Genomic DNA, 14617 nt, shown 5'->3' on the forward strand with positions numbered 1-14617 from the left:
ATATTGTATTGTATGCATGTATGTTACTGTGGTTCGGTTTTCTCCTACAGGATTCCTTTTTGACCTGCTTAGAGGTTCTCCTAATCTCTTTTTATTTTCTTGTCCAGATAGGTTTTGGGTTCCGATTTTTAATTTTTTTAGTTCGGCGTATCTCTTGGGGCTTGGCCAGGGATGGATGGCGTCAGCCGAGATCCAGGACTACGATGGTCGCCGAACCCCGTCAATCTAGGAATGAGCTAGTTTCGCATCTATTGCCCTGTGTGCTACCTACTGACATCGTATGCACGCTGCACGCGTGGCCCCCAAATTGTCAATTGGTCAGGATGCGATGATTGGAGGAGAGACGACGCACGTCGCAGAGAAACTTGACGGCACACTGCAGCGGGTGGTGAGGGGATGGCATCCGGACGACATTCAACGCAGGACGGAAGATTCCCTCCTCGCTGCCTGTCAACGTCGGGTCGGAGAAGGCGAAACCAACGGCTGATCAACGACCCTGGCGGAAGCACAGGATGGGAGGTGTGGTGGTGGGTGAAAGCATAGTCCCCCCGTGGTTACGACGACGCTGCGAGCACAGCCCATGAGGCTTGAAACCTCAACCGTTGCTCTATTGAAGGAGATCCCTCGGGCTGTGATCTGACGCTGGAGGTGATATTTTTAGGCAGACCGGGATGATGATGGGGAAAGAAAGGGAGTAAGGGATCCACGGGGAGGAAAGGCGTGGAAACTAAACTAGTCGATCGACGACCATGACACTACTGGACACGCTACTCTTTCTCTCTTGGGTCTCTACCTCTACAGGTATTGAGGGTTCCGGCATGCATCTAGCTTGGGGGGAAGGGGGTGTAAAATTAGGTAGGTCTGTCGTGTGTTTCGGAGGAATGGGTAAGTGAAAGATAACGAACATGGAAAGAAAGGCAAATGAAGAGAAATGGGGAAGCTAACATCCTTCTCTATGCAACCAGTCTGCTTGTGGTCAGTCAGTCGAGTAGACTATATCAGATAGATTGCTGCAGTGTGATGACTTTGGGTGTAGATCCATAACGGACCTCCCTGAGGGATCGTCCGGGACGCGGGTGAAGGGTTCGCTACCCTACCCTACCCTCTCGATCGGAGTCTTCACTGATCACTCGCCGGGGGTGGATGAGGATGGGGGGGGGGGAATGAAAGACGCGAAACCTAAACGGGGTGGATAATAGCGGGAGAGGGAGGAGAGCGACAGAGACAATGAAGATTTCAAGCGAGAAGATTGACCAAGTGGGTATTGACCCAGGCTGTCACTTCACGACGAACGGCTTATCGGGGGCCCTCCTTACTGACACAGCCCCCGTTAGTGACTTTTAGTCCGGCTCTCCGCGAGGGAAAAAGGTTCGCCCCGTCTTTTGTTGAACCGGATTTCTTCCCCTGGCGATGGGCCTGCAGCCAATGGAGCTGCGGCCGCGTGATGATCGCTCAACCACCTTACATACGAGGGCTTCTACTCTCTTTTTTTCTTCTTCCCTTTCCTTTCCCCTTACCCCCTCTGCTTTCCCACCAATTCATTTGGAGTGACTGATTACTCGACCGAGTATGGCCTGCTCCGGGGAGGACGCACAATGGACAGACAGTCTGAATGCGGGCTGTTTGTGACTTTGTTTCCCCCTTCCCGTCGAGCTGCTAGTGATGCCGGATAGTATCACTTGAATGCCTAAATACGAGAAAGACGGAGGCTCCGAGGAGATGCACAGAACAAGGATGATCCTGCCCCAGCCAGGTGGTAGTAAAAAGCTGAAAAGGGCAAAAGCAACAGTTGACGACAGCGAAAGAAAAATAAAAAGCAAATAAATACGGAATAAAAGAAGACCGAAGAAAAAACAGAGAAGAAAAGAAGAGAAAAGAGCAATACGAAAATGGTAGAAGTAAAGGGAAAAAAATAAAAAAAAATAAAAATGAAAAAGACAAGACAAGAAAAGAAAAGAAAAAGAAATTCAGAACGACAACTACTATCCGTGGGGAGTAAGAGGAAGAGAACGACGATGATGAGGAATGATGATGGCTGAGAATAATTGCGCCGAAGTCAATACAGCCCATTACTAGCGAGAAGTCTAGTCTGTCGGACTATTCTTCCTCTTCCTACTATCTATCAATCCATCATCCATCATCCATGGGTCCAGAGGGTCCTTGTGTCGCCCGTTGGGATCGCATCTCGATCGGATCCCGAGTGCCGGTAGAGGAGGGACGATAGCTGGTCCTTGCCATTCTCCATCCATCCATCAATCTCTCTCCATCCATCCCATCAATCAATCTATCCATCCATCCACTCCTATCGACCCAGCCTATCGGAAAGAGGATCTATCGAGTCTTGTACCGTGGGTCGGCTTACTGGCTCTGACAGGTCCGTCTGGACTAGCTTGGATGCTTAACGGGATGGATGGAGTCCACCGGCCTCTCTAGACCGGCTCCAGTTCTCCAGCAGCTTTTTCCCTTTCCCCCAGCTTCGTTCCACATATTGTAGAGTCTCAACCTGTCACCTCACTCCTCTCTGGTCTGCTGGGATCGATCGATCGGGGAAGCGCAATGAAAGTGCTAGCCAAAAGACCTGCAGCAGGAAGACCCAGTGGATGGAAGGATGAGTGAGCATTAACTAAGGATGATCGGCGTGGCATTCCTTCTGGCCTCCTCTTCTCCAGCAATGCCAGCTTGCGGAGACCTTGACGTGGGACATGCCATGACCATCCGCTTCGATTAGCTCGTCCTGTCAGAGCTTTCTGATGGGGCCCTGGGATGCCTCTTTTTCTGGATTGTTGATTCAATCCCTCCCTCACCTCGACACGTTATCGCGTGGGGGGGAGGCATTTTGAGGGTTTGTAATGGAGATCCTCGGTCGATCCTCTCTCTCTCTCTCTCTCGGTCTCTCTCCAGTTTTGCTTTTTCCGGCCTGTCGTCTGTTCTCTGTCGGTTTTTATTTTATTTTATTTTACTCTTACAGTAATGATATAATTATTCGGTATATTTATTTATTCTTAATTATTATTTATTTTTCTCTAATTTTATTTTCTACTTGCATTATTTCCTTTTTCACCTCTTGGACTGCGTATTTTCCCATCCACTTTGCCATTGTTCCCCATCCAACTATTCGCTTACTGCTTGCTTGTGCTGCTGCTGCTGCTGCTCCTCGTCTTCTTGCATGCTTAGTTCCAGTCGCTCTTCCTATCGTTCCCCCTCTTTCGCTGTCTTGCTTTTTTTTGTGAAATTTATTATTTATTTTTTTTTTTTTTCTCCTTCTCCTCTTCTGCTCGTCTCGTCTCTTTTCTCCTCCCATTTCTTTTTCTCCGGTTCATCGGTCGCTCATCCGGCTGATTTCCACTCTCCTCCCTTTCTTTTCCTGCTTTCGTTTAGCCCAGGTGTCTTTCTGGTCGCCGACCACGGCTGATTCTCCCCTCCCTCTTCCTTCTCCTCCCTCCTCCTCTGGTCTCCCAATATATTATTCCTTCTAGTGATACGCGGTCGATCAACCGGCTCTCTATCATTTCCTTCTTCTCAGCTGGGACCCAGTGCTCGACAATCTCCTAACCCAACGATTTCACCCCGAAAGGGAAAAGGAACCTGATCATCAATAGGAGCGTTGTGGCTCATCATCACCGTCTCGGTTTAGAACCCGATCGGTTCCCTCACGACGGGTTTCGTCCCCTCTTGCTATATGATAAACCTCCCAGTGTCCGCCCTCTCCTCCCGTCTCGCCAGAGGCTATCTTCCTACTCGCCAATAACACACCGAGAAAGCGGGTGAGCTTACTCCTGTAGGATCTGCTTCATCCTGCCATTATCACACACATCATGAGTGTATGTTGCAGGTTTCCTTTTGTTTATTCCCCCCCCCCTGAATATTCAGTCATGCACCGGCGGGCGGGATATATGTACATGCCCGGCCGGCCAAGAGACGGGCCCAGAGCTGACTCTTGGTGACACAGACATCCGATCCCAGCAAGCCCTGGGACAATTCCAGTGATATCCTACAAGGCATTATGGGCACTCGGGCAGTGCCTACGTCAGGTTCTTCGCAGGTCGACCTCTCATCCGACGGGCTGTCCCCGTCCGACCTCACGCTGGGCGATCCGGCGTCATTCTTGGGCTTCCAATTCGCATCCGAGCCAGCCATTCCTCATCCTAGTCATCCATCCATTCTTCAACCATGGTCACTGTATCACAAGCAGACATCCTCGCCCCTCCCCCAGCTATTCGATGCCTCCGCCTACCCTCCGCTGGCACGATGGAGAAACGACCAAGAGGCGTGGAACCCGCTCCAAGTAACAGGTGGGCCCATCTATCCTGCTGCGTTCGTTGTCCCGCGTTCGCACCAAGTCTACGGCCTTGATCGCCGATCATCAAGTGGACATCACAGCACTCCCTCCGAGGCTGGTAGTCAGTATACCGGGATCCATCTGTCCGACTCCGGATATAGTACGCAGGGCTGCACCACACGCTCTGTGGCTGCATCATACGCCCTCGAGTCGGCCTGCAGCCCATTCCTGGCACCTCTCGACCACGAGCAGGATGATAGAGTATCCGCCCTCGACCTCAACACCGCCCCATATGGTGACGCCATGGATGCGTTGGACTCTCCGTCCTTGTTGTGCCAGGACGTGATCAAGTGCGACTACCCCGGTTGTCAATGGACTGGCAAGTGTCCTTCCGACAAGAGGTGCGTTCCCTTAGGTGCTTGCTTCAGTGAAAAGGGCTAGGAAGCTGACTGTCACAGGAAACACGAAGCCAGACATAAGAAGCTCTTCAAATGCGACGAGCCGAACTGCACCCGCAAAGAGGGGTTCGGTACCATCAACGACCTTGCTCGTCACAAGAAGTGTGTTCACAAGCAGGAGCCTGAGCGGGGGCCGAAAGTCCTCTACATGTGCTTTGGACATAACTGCCCACGCCGGAATAAGAAATGGCCTCGATTGGACAACTTCCGTCAACATCTTGCTCGTATGCACAGTGACGAGGACGTTGAGGAGCTGCTACGGAGGTAAGTCACTTGAACACTCTGCGTATCAGCTACACAAGATGGAGGCATTAACATGTTATCTAGGTCGCATGAGTGGTATGAAACCTGCGTGAAGCCGCAGGAGCTGGGGTCCTCTTTCATTGATTCCCTGTCGGAAGAAGCGCCAACCCTACAGGCCGAACCAGTCTCCCAGTCTGAGAGCCTTGCGAAAGATACAATTCAAGGCTCTTCGGCCTCACCAGTTAGCGTTGATAGGGGATTCCCGTCTCCTGAAACCCTCACACCAGATACCGTCATGCGAATGAATGAAGAGTACAACGACCGTAGCGCTGACGCTGCATCGGTCCAACCGCCGCTTGCAAAGCCACTCCCTAGCGAGCTGCCCGCTCTGAGAGCCCTCAATCTGGAATCTTCGTTGGATCAAAAGGGTCCCCTACCCTCCCAGCTCGACACCGCCAGAAACGGAAAGATGGACGACATGGTCAATGAAGCTGCAGTCAACATGATCAATGCGATGACAAAGGCCATGAACACCAACGAGCGAAGACGGAGCCAGCAATCCGAGTCTGGGGACGAAATTGTCGACCAGAATGTGGAGCTGTCGGACCGCAAGCGCGATATGCTACAAAGGATCTTGTCCGCTGCCCTCGATCGTCTGTCAGGGCCGTCTGGCTCCAGCCACGCCCCTTCCCAAGCCACTCCGGATGAAGACCGTGAGAAGAAGGGCTGGATTCAATGTGAATTTTGCACGAAGCGGACACGTCTGCGATGTGAGATGAAGTAAGTGAGCCTTGGTGTTTCTTTGAAATCAGCCGGGACTTTGCTGACTGAGTCGTTTTGAAAGGAAGCATAAGAAGCGACACGAACGGCCATATGGATGCACATTCTCCAAGTGCAACAAGACTTTCGGCAGCAAGGCCGATTGGAAGCGCCACGAAAATTCCCAGCATTTCCACGCGCAGTGCTGGCGGTGCACCCTGCCCGATGCCACGCAAGAGGGCCTCCCGTGTGCGCGCCTATTCTACCGCCAGGAGATATACGTCCAGCACCTGAAGAAGCATCACGAAACCGATGATGACGAGGTCCGGGCGTCGCTGTGCAACAATCGGATCAACCGCGACGGTGATCCGCGTCCCTCGCACTACTGGTGCGGTTTCTGTCGGGTCCTGCTGCCCCTGAAGACACAGGGAGTGGGCGCCTGGAACGAACGATATAACCACATCGATGTCGAGCATTTCAAGAAAGGCGAGCGCGTGGAAGACTGGCTCCTCCCCTCTGGACATCTAACCAAGAGCCAAGAGCGGGACGAGATTAAGAAACAACGGGCCGACGGTAACGGTTATGATAGTGAGCCGGCCATGGATGAAATCAGCGATGACGAATCCGTGAGCAGCGAATGTGCTGCCGAGCACGAGCCACTGCAGGATGACTTGATGGCAATTGACGAGGAACCGACGCCCGAGACCGACTCGTTGCAACACAATCAGTCTAATTCTTACCCTCAATCGTCGAATTTGCGGAAGCGGAAATTTCCGGCGCTGCAGTCTCCAACGAACCCTCACAGAGATACCGCACAGATGGCAGGTCTGGACAAACGGTCAAGACTCGATTCCTCATGGGGATCGTTCTATCGTGGTGACGACACCATGCAGCCGAGTCGGTTGCCTCACGAAGGCAGCTCGGCTTATTGTGTCGGTCTAGCCTCGCACGAGGTGATGCAATAACTTGGCACGGATCAAGCGGTGCTCCACCATCTTTACAGTATTGATGAGCCTACTATGGTTGGAGGATCCTCATGACAGATAAGGGGGGGCATGTAACTTTAGCCACGTCCAGTCACATCATTTGTTTTGTTTTTCATAGCGTTAGGATACACACATATATATAACGAAGACACGCATACCAACAATCAAGATTCAAGAACAATATTACCAGTACTACAAGCACTCGGCATAGACATGAATATATAAATATAAGATAAGTAGGGGTATATATACACTCCAAGAGACAAGTAATAAACCAATTGAACGAAGCGACGAAACGCTTATTTTTGCGCGCCGGTCAATTCCTTAGCCTTCTTCTCCAGCGCCTCTACCTCCTCTACATGGGATCAGTCAGCCACATTTCTGTCCTTCACTTTCATAACAGCACAAGAACCAATATTAAGTAGAGGATAAAGGACACTTACTATTCTTCTCCGCCTTAGACTCATCCATCTCCAACTTCAGCCATGTCCAGTGGATGACCTGATAGGTGAAGATGGCACCGAGGAAGACCTTGGCGAAGGGACTCACGAAGAGTTTGTAGCGGGCCATCTGGTTGCATGGGTTAGCATTGAATTGACTTATGGTGAGACAGTCAGGTAAAGTAGATAAACAGATGGATATACTTACTCCTTCCCTATAAGCACTGGATGATGACGAGTCCTGGCTCCATCTGGCAGTGGAGGTGGACAGGGAGGCCCGCTGAGTGATGGGGATCCGGGAGCGGAGGAGGGGGTTGAAGGAGCGGGAGAACATTTTCATGAATTTCAATGGTAGATATTAGATAGAATAGAAGTGATAATACATATGATTTTTTTTTGTTTATGTAGTAGATATGTATTGTTATCTCCGCAAGTTGGAAAGTTGCTTTCGGCGAGAGAAGACGGACCGTGCTGACTCAGCGATGCCTTCGGGCCAAACAGTCACATGATATCAAGCGAGAGGCGAAAGTCGAGAACACGCGGGGAGGGGGCAAGGAGTTTAAGGGCGATAAGCTTCGTGGGGAAAAAATCGTGGGCTACTATTTTTATTTTTTAACTATCTAGGCACATTATGGGGCTGAAATGTGGTTCAAGATCTACGATGCTTTTGATGATTCTATCTTGGAGAAGGTTTTGTATTTTTTGGTGGGTTATGATTGGAAAGGTTGTAGAAGATATTGTTTAGTTGAGGAGATAATTAAGTTTTGGTTTTGTGTATTCAGTCTATATAAAGGTGAAATTGGGGAGTTTGTTGTTCTGGGGTATGGAGGGGGGTTGAATGTTGTTATGAAAGGAACGGGGGGGAACAGGACGGCAGAAATAGCGAAGATAAGAATGGGAAGGGCTGATACTTGTTTGGTTTGTGGTGCGCACAGTCCTGGATTGGCGGCTACGCTAGACTACATTAGGAACTGGTTGCTGGTTAGTAACCACTCGGGGTCGGGTGGGTGGTGGCCTGAGGCCAGCTACCGGTCACTGAATTGCCCGCGCAGTTCAGCTGCTGCTTCTCTTGTGTCTCTCTCTCACTGCTTGTTGCTGTGAGCATCTCCGGTCTTCTTGATCTATCCATCGTCCTCCTTCCCCGGTGGATTTATCTATCACTTTGGCCACTCTGGAGAATTCTTTTTTCCTATTCATTCATTTATCTTTTTCTTCTCCCTCCTCTCCATCGGGGATCCAATCCCCTCCCCTCCCCCTGTGCTGAGCAGCTTGCATGCGACGCGTCCCTTCCGGTTGGTCAGTCCGTGAGCCTCGCTCCGTTCATTTCATTTCCCTGCCTTTCTCTCTCTCCTCTTGCTTTTGGCGCATTGCGCTTCGCCGTCGTCTTCTATTTTTTATTTCCTTTCTTCCCTCCCACTCCCTCTCCTACCCTCGTGTTGTATTATTCAACGGCCTCTGTTTCCTTCTCCATTAATAATTGATGGCCGTTGAAACCTGCTTCCATTGTGGGTTTGCCTGAGAATCTACCATCATCGTCGCTCGTTGAGTGAGAGACCTCTCCATCGCTCGCTCTGTGTGTGTCTGTCCGAGTGAGTGTATTCGAGTTTTGCTTCCCCTTCTACCAGCCTTTCCTGTCGGACTGCAACGGGCCTTTTCCATTTCCCCCATTCACTTTCTTGTTACATTGGCCTCTGTAAGTGCCACTGTCATTCTTCTCCGCTGTTTAATCGCCGCGGCGGGACATCTTCCCCGTCTCTGGCTTCAACTCCACGCTTCATCGCCCTCGTGCTTCTTGTATCTTCTCTACTCTCTGTCATTCCCTCCATCCTCTGCTTGCTAATCCATCACTTCCTCGTCTTGCTCACCCTACTAACATGGCAATTCGCAAAAGATCCCCTGTCTGGCGCGGCATCATGCCTCGTGCTAAGCGCTCCATCGAGGAGTTGGCCAATAAGTCCGACTCGGACGATGACGACTACAGCGATCATCCCGTGCGCTCATCTCGACGCTCCGCCTCTCGAACCAAGTCCAAGAAGAAGTCCAAGCCCGTCAAGAAAAGGGCCCGTCGCGATTCCGACGACGACATCATCTCCGATGACGAGATCTTCGACGAGGCCGAGGACCTTTCATTCGCCGAGTCCGAAGAAGAGGAAGATGATACCAACGCTCAACGCAACGCTCGCGGGTTAGTCGCTCGCCGGGCCGCTACCAACCGTCCCCTCTACAACGAGCCCGAATCCAGCAGCATCGAAGACGACGATACGGACGATGACGAACGCCCTAAACCCTCGCCCCAGAAACGCAAGAGTACGGTGGTCACCCTGAAGGTCGGCGACGCCTTGAAACAAAACTTTCAGGGCCCCCGCCGGGTCACTCGGCGCACGCGGGATCCATCGGAGGATTTCCACGCCCTAACGACGTCCGGACGACATATGGAGACCGTCGAACGAGGAACCACACGGAGCCCTGAGATAGAGCGGCGTCGGGGGTCCCGTGGCTCGAAGCGGGCCCCGGTGCTCGATGAGGAGGAGGAGGACTTGCAGCCGAAGCAGGAGGATGAAGAGATGGTCGATGAGACCACCATGGAGATCAAAGGCTCTCAACTCGAAATTATGGAAAGCGATGTTCAGATCAGCTTTGAGGACGGCATGCCGCCTGCAGCAGGCGAGGGACAAGAGACAACCACGGCAGATGATGAAGGGTTCGTTCCAGAGTCTGAAAATGGCGATGCAAAGGAGGGCGGCGGCGGCGACGATGACGACGACGACGACGACGACGACGACGACGAGGATGAGGGCCCGACGACACGAAGGAGGAATCGACCCAACCGCAGCCAGCAGGCAGACGACGAGGCCGAGCAGCCCGAGGAGGACGAGGCTGCACAGCCGCGCCGGTCCAGTCGAAAGAAGCCGAAAAGTTCACAACGAAAACGCCAAGACGACGAAGAGAGTGATTTCGAGCCAGAGGAAGAAGAGTCTAATGACGACGACGAGATCTCACAGTCTGGGAAGTCGCAAGCTTCACCACGCAAGGGAAGTCAGGCCCATGAGGAGGATGAGGACAGCACCGCCGGCCGTCGCCCGGGTCTCCGCAAACGCGCGTCCCGATCCCGGGGACAGTCCGAAGTGGGTGCTGACATCGCGGAGGAGCTCGCAGAGGAATTGGAGGATCTTCGCGGCGGTCGTCCTCGTCGGCGAGTGCAACAGGAGATTGTTTACGAGAAGCCTCGCCGCAGTCGCAAGGATGTTGACTACCGCATCATCCGGCCTGATCTGATCCTGCCCATTGAGGAGGCCGAGAACGAAGTCAATGAATCCCCTTCACGCCGCGGCCGGGGAGGCGGCGGCAACAGTTGGCAGCGAACCCTGTTTCCCACATATGGGCCATTCGGAGGCGGCGGGCCGTCTGCCATCTTGGGGCCCCCGGGCGCACCGGCTGCTACGGGTGGGGTAGACAGCGATAGTAGTGACGACGAGGTTATGCAGCATCCCAAGGGTGGTGCAGGGGGTTCCATCTCGGGCCCTGCGCAGCCTGGTGCCGGCCTCGTGGGTACGCAGACTCACAGCGCCGATGCAGCCCAGGGCCACGCCGGGACGCCTGCAAATCTCGGCAAAGTCAAAGACAAGCAGACACTGGCTGATGCTGACCCGTTGGGTGTGGACATGAGCGTCAACTTTGACAGTGTGGGTGGCTTACAGGGCCACATCGACCAGTTGAAGGAAATGGTGTCGCTGCCGCTACTATATCCAGAGATCTTCCAACGCTTCCACATCGTACCCCCGCGAGGTGTGCTTTTCCATGGACCCCCCGGAACTGGTAAGACGCTGCTCGCCCGAGCATTGGCGAACAGTGTCAGCTCGAATGGCCGTAAGGTGACCTTCTACATGCGCAAGGGTGCCGACGCTTTAAGTAAATGGGTGGGTGAAGCGGAGCGACAGCTTCGGTTGCTCTTCGAAGAGGCTCGAAAGACACAGCCTAGCATTATCTTCTTCGATGAAATCGATGGTAAATGAGTCCCCTTTTTGTCGGGAGATTATTGAGAGCTAACAGTGCTTTAGGATTGGCACCTGTACGGTCAAGTAAGCAGGAACAAATCCATGCCTCGATTGTATCCACTCTGCTGGCGTTGATGGATGGTATGGATGGACGTGGACAAGTCATCGTCATTGGCGCCACGAACCGTCCCGACTCGATTGACCCAGCTCTTCGACGCCCGGGTCGTTTCGATCGCGAATTTTACTTTCCACTGCCCAACAAGGATGGCCGACGTTCTATCCTGGACATCCACACCAAGGGCTGGGATCCACCGCTGCCTGGTCCCATCAAGGATGAGCTGGCGGAGATCACCAAGGGCTATGGTGGTGCTGATCTTCGTGCCCTCTGCACAGAGGCAGCCCTCAATGCAGTGCAACGACGATACCCCCAAATCTACAAGTCTAACCAGAAGCTACTCATCGACCCGAAGACCATTGAAGTGACCCCCAAGGATTTCATGTTGGCGATCAAGAAGATGGTCCCGTCGTCGGAGCGATCAACCTCGTCGGGTGCCTCACCCCTGCCCCCCTCGGTCGAGCCTTTGCTGCGCACGCCTCTCACAGAGATCAAGAATTTGTTGTCTTTGATCTTGCCGCAGCGAAAGAGGCTTACAGCCTTAGAAGAGGCGCAGTTTGAGGAACCGGAAGGATCAGGAAGCTTCCAGCGCGAACAAATGCAGCAGGAGTTCGATCGCTCCCGGGTGTTCCGTCCTCGCATGCTGCTCCGCGGGCCGCTAGGAATGGGCCAGCAGTATCTGGCCGGCGCCCTTTTGCACCATTTCGAGGGACTTCATGTTCAAGCTTTCGATCTCCCTACCCTGCTCAGCGACTCGACTCGGTCACCGGAGGCCGCCGTCATCCAGCTTTTCGCCGAAGTCAAAAGGCACAAGCCGAGTGTGATCTACATCCCGAACATCCAGGCTTGGACTGATACCGTCGGCCCGGCCGTGATGTCTACGTTCCTGGGTTTACTGCGGTCAGTTCCTCCGACCGATCCTGTGCTGCTATTGGGCGTGCAGGAGTCGGCAGGTGAGGATATGGACAACGGTGTGCTGCGGAACTTGTTTGGGTATTCAAAGAAAAACTTTTACGATCTCAGAGCGCCAGGTAGCGAGGCACGCTACGAATACTTTACAAAAGTCATTGACTACGTTAAGACATCACCTGCACACCTTCCCGACCCGGAGAATCGGAAGAAGAGGGAGCTGGAGACGTTGGAAGTTGCACCTCCACCGCCCCCTAAGCCGGCAACGCCCCTCTCCAAGGAGCAGCTCAAGGCGCAGAAAAAGAAAGACCACCAAACTCTTAACCTACTCAAGATCCGCATCCAGCCTATCATGGACCAGATCAAGAAGTACAAGCGGTTCCGCACTGGCGTTATCGATGAATCGCAGATTCGCTACCTTTGGGAGGAGGAAGACCCGAACATCGTGACAAGTGATCTACCAATTGAACAGCGCACCACCTTCCGGCCGTTTGAGAAGGCCTTCGACAAGAATGGAGTGCCTGGGTTGCGCGAGGCCGTGTCGGGCAAATTCTTCTACAACCTCGAGATAGTCACCATCGAGAAGCGGCTCTCCAACGGGTACTACAAGCGGCCCAAGGACTTCTTGGCAGACATTAAGAGGCTCGCCAAGGACGCCCGGCAGCTAGGAGAGCAGGAAAGACTGTTGCGCGCCAACGAATTGTTGTCCAATGTCGAGGTGGATATTGCTACCATCGAGCAAACTGAGCCCGCTCTGGTGACGGAATGCGAAGGGGTCTACGTGCGAGAACTGGAGAGAGAGAAACTTGCCATCGAAAAGGCGCGCAAGGCGGCGGAAGAAGAGGAGGCAGGCCTGATCGGTCGCGCGGCGGCAAACCGAGTCCCGCACGGCAACACAGAGTCGGGCCCATCCAGCGGGCCGGTGGTCCTAGGTGAGACGTTCCCGGATCTTGGTCCGAAAGAGACGGCCCGACCGGTGACGCCTACCCGTCGGTCGGCAGTGAGCTTCATCACTAATGGCTACCATACCGGGGGCGGATCGGACCTGAACGATCTCAGTACGCATGCGCTCACCAGTAACGGCTCGCATGAGGAGCGCCCGGATGGTGATGGTGATACTTACATGACCAACTCGGATCACTCTGCCGAAAGGGAGACACAGACGAGTTCGTTTGGTCCGTCGGCGCAGCCCAAACCTCCCTATTCACACACCGCGCCATCGCAGCAGGTGCGCCGGGAGTCGGGAATTTCAAGCTTCTCGCAGAAGGGCCCCATGACGCCCATGGCGCCCGGATCCCAACCTCACGAGTACACTAACGAGGCATCGACGACACAGACGACGTCGGACAAGAAGTCGTCCGAGCAGTCCTCGGTGCCAAATCCGTACACGCAGAGTCCGGTAGCCACTCAAGGGATGCGACATGATTTCCCCGATCTCACGCAGTACCCGGACCGGGTATCGCAGGAGGAACATCTTCCGGATACGCAACAGGGAGACAGCAGCCAGCCGTCACCCCGACCGGCTGCCGATATGGCGCCGCTGGAAAATGGCCCGGCGCACTCGCAGCCACGGGCTCAGCCGCCGGTACCCCTGTTCGACCACCCAACCAAGCCGGCAGCGCATGTGCCGGCGGGAATGCAGTCGCTGCTGAACAATGAGGACCTGTCGCCGAAAATAACGCTTGACCTGGAATACGTGCAGAAGCTGCACGAGCAGCTCACACAGCGGACGAGCGGCTGCAGCGTGGAGCAGCTAGAGCAGATCAACACGAACCTGATGGACTACCTATGGCAGACGCGGGGAGAATGGAATCGGAGCAAGGTGGCAGCGGGAATCCAGGACACGTTCAACGAGGTGCTGGAGGACATGCAGGCAATGCAGGAGATCGGGCCGATCAGCCAGAAGACGAAGGAGCAGCTGTATCCGTTGTAGATGGAAGAGCGTTTTTCATGTGTGATTGCTTTGTGGGATACCATCATACCCCCTTTACCTTTATACCTCTTTGAAGCGACATGGATTGTATCGTATGTTTATACCTGCTTGTCTTGGACTTTTGTTTGTTGTGTTGCTTGCTCTGCGTTGCTCTTTTTGCTACTGGTACTGATTTATGGGCGGTCATTTGTTTGGATCTTGCATGTATCTGGGCGTGCAGCATATTGTTGCCGACGTGTTGAATTAGCTGGAAAAGGCTGTATTCTTGTAGATAGACTGGGGAATACATCTACGATGGTTATACTATCTATGCAGTTACTCTAACTGCTATGTTTGACTCTTGAGTATAGTTCAAAGAAGTAGTTGTAAATAAATGGCTGCTAGGCGGTGGCATGTGACGGGCCAAGACACCAGGCTGGCCTTTCGTCGATCCTCGCTTTCTTCTTCCATCTCCGCTGGTCCGCCGCAATCGTCCGCCCACCACAACCACCTTCACCCAT

The 14617-nt window shown here is 53.4% G+C and overlaps 3 protein-coding genes across 3 annotated transcripts; 2 read left to right on the top strand and 1 right to left on the bottom strand.

Annotated features, from left to right (window-relative positions):
* Positions 1-3815: 3815 nt before the first annotated feature.
* Positions 3816-6704, top strand: AKAW2_70700S (putative C2H2 finger domain protein; the record flags this gene model as incomplete). The annotated part of the gene is made up of 5 exons (XM_041683310.1): positions 3816-3821; positions 3950-4680; positions 4738-5001; positions 5065-5760; positions 5825-6704. 5 exons carry the CDS (start codon positions 3816-3818, stop codon positions 6702-6704), a joined length of 2577 nt encoding a protein of 858 aa, XP_041547584.1.
* Positions 6705-7024: 320 nt separating this feature from the next.
* On the bottom strand, positions 7025-7505 carry AKAW2_70701A (uncharacterized protein; the record flags this gene model as incomplete). Its single annotated transcript, XM_041683312.1, has 3 exons — positions 7025-7080; positions 7169-7295; positions 7374-7505. 3 exons carry the CDS (start codon positions 7503-7505, stop codon positions 7025-7027), a joined length of 315 nt encoding a protein of 104 aa, XP_041547585.1.
* A 1573-nt stretch (positions 7506-9078) lies between these two features.
* Positions 9079-14117, top strand: AKAW2_70702S (chromatin segregase YTA7; the record flags this gene model as incomplete). The annotated part of the gene is made up of 2 exons (XM_041683313.1): positions 9079-11170; positions 11224-14117. 2 exons carry the CDS (start codon positions 9079-9081, stop codon positions 14115-14117), a joined length of 4986 nt encoding a protein of 1661 aa, XP_041547586.1.
* Between the last annotated feature and the right edge of the window lie 500 nt (positions 14118-14617).

The sequence above is a fragment of the Aspergillus luchuensis genome, chromosome 7 (genome assembly GCF_016861625.1).
Source record: "Aspergillus luchuensis IFO 4308 DNA, chromosome 7, nearly complete sequence".
Taxonomy (NCBI): domain Eukaryota; kingdom Fungi; phylum Ascomycota; class Eurotiomycetes; order Eurotiales; family Aspergillaceae; genus Aspergillus; species Aspergillus luchuensis.